Source organism: Myxocyprinus asiaticus, chromosome 8 (genome assembly GCF_019703515.2).
Source record: "Myxocyprinus asiaticus isolate MX2 ecotype Aquarium Trade chromosome 8, UBuf_Myxa_2, whole genome shotgun sequence".
NCBI classification, from domain to species: Eukaryota; Metazoa; Chordata; class Actinopteri; order Cypriniformes; family Catostomidae; genus Myxocyprinus; species Myxocyprinus asiaticus.
In genome coordinates, this window is record NC_059351.1 from 52,339,716 (window position 1) to 52,347,162 (window position 7,447).

Genomic DNA, 7,447 nt, shown 5'->3' on the forward strand with positions numbered 1-7,447 from the left:
AGTTATTGTAACATACTCTTGTTCTTGGGTTCAAACTACAAGAACTTAAATACTCTAAAAGCCACAACAACTCTTGAGGGTAAGTATTCTCATGTCTTTATTTGGTGAATCCAAGGTAATTTTAAGAGAGGATTATGAATGAGCTAATATGCTGGCGATGGGAGAATGTGGAAATGCTACTGCTGAAAATGTAAAAATCACACAAGAATTGAATGAACTCTCTGTTTAACACAAGTGGACTGAACGGAGGTTAAGAAAGGGAGGTAAGAAGGTGTACACAGAAATAACATGGCATGATCTGAATCAGTTGATGGAGCAAGCTTATGGTCAAATAGAAGAAAATGAGGTGACAGGTGGAGATCAGGCGGCCTCCTCTTCGCCTTCCTCCTCGAACTCTCCTTCCTCAGCGGTGGCGTCCTGGTACTGCTGGTACTCAGAAACCAGGTCATTCATGTTGCTCTCTGCCTCCGTGAACTCCATCTCATCCATGCCTTCGCCAGTGTACCAGTGCAGGAAAGCCTTGCGACGGAACATGGCGGTGAACTGCTCTGAAATTCGCTTGAACAACTCCTGGATGGCCGTGCTGTTGCCGATGAAGGTGGCAGACATTTTGAGCCCACGTGGAGGGATGTCGCAAACGGCTGTCTTCACGTTGTTGGGGATCCACTCCACGAAGTAGCTGCTGTTCTTGTTCTGAACATTGAGCATCTGCTCATCCACCTCCTTCATGGACATGCGTCCACGGAACACAGCGGCCACGGTCAGGTAGCGGCCGTGACGCGGGTCGCAGGCGGCCATCATGTTCTTGGCGTCGAACATCTGTTGGGTAAGCTCGGGGACGGAGAGGGCACGATACTGCTGGCTCCCCCTGCTGGTCAGAGGTGCGAACCCGGGCATGAAGAAGTGCAGACGCGGGAAGGGCACCATGTTGACTGCCAGTTTGCGAAGATCTGCATTCAACTGGCCGGGGAACCTCAGGCAGGTCGTGACTCCGCTCATGGTGGCGGAAACGAGGTGGTTAAGATCGCCATAAGTGGGTGTTGTGAGTTTGAGAGTACGGAAGCAGATGTCGTACAGCGCTTCATTGTCGATGCAGTACGTCTCGTCCGTGTTCTCCACCAGCTGATGGACGGACAGTGTGGCGTTGTAGGGCTCCACAACAGTGTCGGACACTTTGGGAGAGGGCACCACGCTGAAGGTGTTCATGATACGGTCTGGATACTCCTCACGGATCTTGCTGATGAGGAGGGTGCCCATACCAGACCCTGTTCCTCCACCCAGAGAGTGGGTGAGCTGGAAGCCCTGCAGGCAGTCGCAGCTCTCCGCTTCCTTACGGACCACATCCAACACCGAGTCCACCAGTTCTGCTCCTTCCGTGTAATGACCTTTAGCCCAGTTATTACCAGCTCCGCTCTGACCTATATGACACAAAATCTAAAAATGATGCTTCTGAAAGTGTATAGTGCTAAAAATACTGCATGTTTTAAAAAATATATATATTTTACTAAACATGGGCTGGTCTAGGGGTGGGCTTCTGTGGCTTAATCCCTGATTGTTTTTAGCATTATGTAGGGATGTCTAAAGCACCAGTACTTCACTACCAAGTCGATTATTAACTTAATTAACGTAACATATCACTTAATTATACCATTTTTCTACAGTAACGGAAATACCAAATGCTCAGTTAGGTACCCATGTGCGCCGCAGGCAGCTGCTTTTCACCACACAAGTAGAGAGCTCGCAATTTGCGATTGCAGCTGTATGTGAACAGTCAAAATTCCTGTCTTGGTGAGGTATTGCAAACTGTGTTGACTTAGTTCATCCATGTTTAATAAGTACTAAATGTTTAGATACATAACCCTGAAAACAATAAGTGGCTAATATACAGATGAGCTCGAAGAATTTGCTAACTTTAAGACACAACTCAGGACATTTACATGTTTTCCACAAACCCCTAATTCTGTTATAAGGACTCACTAACAAACTTTTTTATTCTTTTTTACATCAGATGTACCTTTATCTTCAGCATTCACTATTTACTGTAGATTTGTTCTAGCTGTAATTAATTAATGATACACACTAATCAAAGATATCTGCCTGCAATGTGAAATGAGTGAAGGGTTTTCATTTACCAAAAACAAAGTTGTCAGGTCTGAATATCTGTCCAAAAGGACCAGAGCGGACAGAGTCCATGGTTCCGGGTTCTAGATCCACAAGGATGGCACGAGGGACGTACTTTCCCCCTGAGTAAACAGAATCAGAGAACACGTATAAAACATGACTTTAGCTATTTCAGTGACATGTGGAGATGTTTGTAAGTATATTTGAGAGGCTGGACATTTGTCCCTTAACTACAGGTAGTATAACTGTGATTTTACTACAAATACCATGGATAAACTAGTAAAAGCATAGTTAATGTTCATGAGGGTAACACATACTGCAGCTGGTTTCTCATGATAGCAAAAGCCTAAATCAGTGGTTCTTGAACCAGGGGGCCAGGGCCCACCATAACTTCCTTGAGATGGGAGGGTGCATGAGTGTGATATATAATGCTCCCTAAATTCACACATTTGACTGTCCCTGGATGTTACCATTGTGATATGCCTACCACTGGCCTCATTGTAGTAAACACTGATGCGATCCAGCTGCAGGTCGCTGTCTCCATGGTAGGTGCCAGTGGGGTCGATACCATGTTCATCACTGATCACCTCCCAGAACTGAAATAAAGAGCAAAATAAGAATGAGAAAAACACTGGTTTATCTCTCATTACTTGTATAATGCAGATTTCTTCAATCTGTAATATTCCAGCTAAACCTCTAAAAAAAAAAAAGGCAATTTAATATTGCATTCACAAGGAATTAGTTGCTTATTGTAATATTAGCGGAAAGGAGGTAATTTATGAGCCTAAATATGTGGAGATAACAGTAATATAGACCCCCCCCCCCCCCCCCCCCCCCCCCCACACACACACACACAATAGCAATTGTCTGAGGGCGTCGCCCTGGTATGTAGGAATACATAGAAACAATGAGACACAAAGAGATAATGACATTGTCTATTACACGTGTCATTTAAAAATATATATATTATTCGAATACTTCTTTAAATGATCGTTCATAATAATATTGCAATTTTTGAACTACAAATCACGCCTGGAAATAGATTTACAGCGCAAACCGGCCGGCCACACCCCTCTCTGACAGACGGTGCGAGACAATTATGACGACATAATAATGCAATCAAAATAACATTGTTTTTTTTAGATAGAACGCCGTCATTCGTAGACTATTAAAAAGCGATGCAAATCGTTAACATGCTATTTCTGCACTATTAAAGCTATTCCAAAAATAGACACAATATGTATATATAGGCCTATATAGCCTATATAGATATATATTTCTTTTTGGAAATAGAGAAACGTGCAAATAAAAGCGGAGAGTGTATTGTTATGCTGTAATTTATTTTATATCTTTATTATAAACATCGCAGATAATCGAGGTTTGTTTCATTATGTAATATTTTAATTCATCACCTACCTTTGCTCCGATCTGATTCCCGCACTGTCCCGCTTGCAGGTGCACTATCTCACGCATGATGACTTCGGATGTGGAGGGACTTCAAGACGGCGAAAATACGGTGAATTAACGGTAAGGTTCGGTCGTCTCGGTTGTCCGTTCTCACACCCTCTCTGGTCGACTGTCTCGCAAAGACTGATGCGCGCTCCCGACAGCTCCGCCTGCCTCCGACTGTACTGCAGAATGACGTCATCTCCATGGCAACGGAGCGGATGAGACGGTCCAGATTTCCCACATCTTTCTCATTAGAGACGCAGGTCGGGTCGGGTTACTTCAAACCCCCTAAGAGAGAGGAATAGCAAAAATTGCCCAACTATACATGCAATTACTGTACGTTTGTCATTCAACCTAGTGAAATATAGCCTATATGTTTAATGCATGCTTGTTTGTGTGTCACATGTGTTCTGTGTTGGTATCTACACAGTATACATAAAAAAATGACAAAATAAGCAAAAGTCTAACATCAGGGCCGTTTCTGACCATATGGGGGCCACAAGCGAAATACTACTTGGAGGCCCCTCGGATCCAGGGCAGGCCCACCCAAGAATGACACCACAGTACAGTCTTCAACAACGTTTAATAGCCTTTATTAACTTAAAATTGGAATGTATAAACTACACTAAAAGCAATAATAATAAATAAAAGTAAATAAATAAAATAAAATGAAATAAAAAAATAACAATACATTATAAAAATATAAAAATTTGCAATAAATGACCACAAATAACAATAAAAAACTTTATACAACTGAAATAGCAACTTCAACATCCAACCAATAAAACAGCTTGTGTGTATTATTGCTCAACAGAATTTCTCCCTTCCCCCTCGGGCCACAAGGGGGGCTCCTATAACTGTCTAATTGAGCCATGGCAGCTGCTTGAGTCTTGCTCAAAGCTTTTAGTATATATACAGTTGAAGTCAGAAGTTTACATACACCTTAGCCAAATACATTTAAACTCAGGTTTTCACAATTCCTGACATTTATTCATAGAAAACGTTCCCTCTCTTAGGTAATTTAGGATCATTATTTTATTTTAAGAATGTGAAATGTCAGAATAACAGTAGAGAGAATGATTTATTTCAGCTTTTCTTTCATCACATTCCCAGTGGGTCAGAAGTTTACATACACTTTGTTAGTATTTGGTAGAATTGCCATTAAATTGTTTAACTTGGGTCAAACTTTTTGGGTAGTCTTCCACAAGCTTCTCTCAATAAGTTGCTGGAATTTTGGCCCATTCCTCCAGACAGAACTGGTGTAACTGAGTCAGGTTTGTAGGCCTCCTTGCTCGCACACGCTTTTTCAGTTCTGCCCACATATGTTCTATCAGATTGAGGTCAGGGCTTTGTGATGGCCACTCCAATACCTTGACTTTGTTGTTCTTAAGCCATTTTGCCACAACTTTGGAGGTATGCTTGGGATCATTGTCCATTTGGAAGACCCATTTGCAACCAAGCTTTAACTTTCTGGCTGATGTTTTGAGATGTTGCTTCAGTATATCCACATAATTTTCCTTCCTCATGATGTCATCTATTTTGTGAAGTGCACCAGTCCCTCCTGCAGCAAATCACCCCCACAACATGATGCTGCCACCCCCATGCTTCACGGTTGGGATGGTGTTCTTCGGCTTGCAAGCCTCACCCTTTTTCCTCCAAACATAACGATGGTCATTATGGCCAAACAGTTCAATTTTTGTTTCATCAGACCAGAGGACATTTCTCCAAAAAGTAAGATCTTTGTCCCCATGTGCACTTGCAAACTGTAGTCTGGTGTTTTATGGAGGTTTTGGAGCAGTGGCTTCTTCCTTGCTGAGCAGCCTTTCAGGTTATTTTGATATAGGACTCGTTTTACTGTGGATATAGATACTTGTCTACCTGTTTCCTGCAGCATCTTCACAAGGACCTTTGCTGTTGTTCTGGGATTGATTTGCACTTTTTGCACCAAACTACATTCATCTCTAGGAGACAGAATGCATCTCCTTCCTGAGCGGTATGATGGCTGTGTGGTCCCATGGTGTTTATACTTGCATACTATTGTTTGTACAGATGAACGTGGCACCTTAAGGCATTTGTTCCCAAGGATGAACCTGACTTGTGGAGATCCATAGTTTTTTTTATGAGGTCTTGGCTGATTTCTTTTGATTTTCCCATGATGTCAAGCAAAGAGGCACTGAGTTTGAAGGTAGTCCTTAAAATACATCTACAGGTACGCCTCCAATTCAGTACACCTCCTATCGGAAGCTAATTGGCTAATTTTCTAAAGGTTTGACATAATATTCTGGAATTTTCCAAGCTGCTTAAAGGCACAGTTAACTTAGTGTATGTAAACTTCTGACCCACTAGAATTGTGAGAACAATTAAAAGTGAAGCAGCCTGTCTGTAAACAATTGTTGGAAAAATTACTCATGTCATGCACAAAGCAGATGTCCTAAATGACTTGCCAAAGCTAGTCTGCAAAATCTGTAGAGTGGTTAAAAAAAGATTTTTAATGACAACCTAAGTGTATGTAAACTTCTGACTTCAACTGTATATAAAAAATGGCCTTGCTCTGCGGGGCTCCCAGGTGGCCCAGGGCTGTATGTGGCTGCTTATAGGGTACAAAGGGGTACCAATGTAAAAGGCTCCTTTGATTTGATTTTCAGCCAAAACAATAAATAGCATTAAAAACTACCACAGTACTTTCCTAAACACCTGTTTGACACTATGAACTGTACAATTTTCTCTTCCATGAGATCATTGCATGTAACATCTAAAGGCTGATTTTGAGGCAGTTTGATCTAATATATATATACTGTATTTTAAAATGTACACAGTGTTGGGTAACATTACTTTTAAAAGTAACTCGTTAGAATATTGCGTTAAATAAAAAGTTTCTTTTTTTTTTTTTTTCTTTTTAATGGAAAGTAAAGCATTATTTTTGCATTACTTTTTTCTCACAACCACTTTCTCTTCTGCAATGCTATGCATTCCATTCAAATTAGCCATGCATTGCATACGAGAAACATTACAGGTCATGCTATTTACTGTACAACACTCATGTCAAAACAGCACAGTAAACAAACAGATATTCAGAAAGTAGGTCTTCATGTCATATTTATAATAAAGAATCAATAACATGAATATGCATGATTTGTTTTTCCATCAACATGGCAGCCAACAGGAATAATGAAGAGTAACCACTGTCTTACCAAAAGCAGCAAAGTCCAACACTTGAACCTGCATCATATATGTCATCATGTACGGTGCCCATCAACAATGCCAGAGTAAACCTGAGATGATCTTCTGAAGTCAGGATACAATTCAGTGGGGAATGCCAACCTCACATGTTCAAGTAATGTGTCTGATAATAAAATAATATTTTTCACTTAAGTCATCTCAGTGCACACTTGTTTTGAGTTGATCCATGGTGAGTACAGACGTCACAACTTCAAAGGCGCATGTTGATACAACTTGGTCATTTTTAATGGTACCAAATGTCATAAAAATGGTTTGTTTCATGAATCAAACTACTTGTTTATTATTAAACAAATATGTAGAATCTTTTTTAGAAACTAAGACATTTTCTTTTCATACACAGTCGATGTAGAACTTTGCTCGGAGCCACTGATCCATAGTCAGCTTTTCTCATCTCATTCTCCCAGTTACAGGGGAGCTGTAATACGGAGCAGTTCAGCTGCATAAGTCCGTGAATTGAGTGAGTATTTCACCCTGTGTATCATGTCGTGGCCAGTGGAAGACTAGTCTTATAATCCCTCTGCCTAAACGTGTTTACTGATTGTTTTAATGCAGTGTGTATTTACACGTGAATCAATGACGTTTTGATCATTTTTTGACCTCATATTATGCTAAAACACGAAATGCCCTTTAGCGAGTT

The 7,447-nt window shown here is 41.0% G+C and overlaps 1 protein-coding gene across 1 annotated transcript; it reads right to left on the minus strand.

Annotated features, from left to right (window-relative positions):
* Positions 1-79: 79 nt before the first annotated feature.
* LOC127444716 (tubulin beta-4B chain-like) lies at positions 80-3,734 on the minus strand. The gene is made up of 4 exons (XM_051704268.1): positions 3,538-3,734; positions 2,609-2,717; positions 2,133-2,243; positions 80-1,418 (listed from the first exon to the last, which is right to left on the minus strand). Exons 1-4 carry the CDS (start codon positions 3,592-3,594, stop codon positions 361-363), a joined length of 1,335 nt encoding a protein of 444 aa, XP_051560228.1. The 5' UTR covers positions 3,595-3,734; the 3' UTR covers positions 80-360.
* Between the last annotated feature and the right edge of the window lie 3,713 nt (positions 3,735-7,447).

What these genes read in the sequence shown, in the direction of transcription:
- LOC127444716 (XM_051704268.1), bottom strand. Translation starts at nt 3,594, where the DNA reads ATGCGTGAGATAGTGCACCTGCAAGCGGGACAGTGCGGGAATCAGATC. An exon ending in TTACTACAATGAGGCCAGTG is followed by an intron (nt 2,244 to 2,608) that starts GTAGGCATATCA and finishes CTGTTTACTCAG; the next exon opens with GGGGAAAGTACGTCCCTCGT. An exon ending in ACCTGACAACTTTGTTTTTG is followed by an intron (nt 1,419 to 2,132) that starts GTAAATGAAAAC and finishes TGTGTCATATAG; the next exon opens with GTCAGAGCGGAGCTGGTAAT.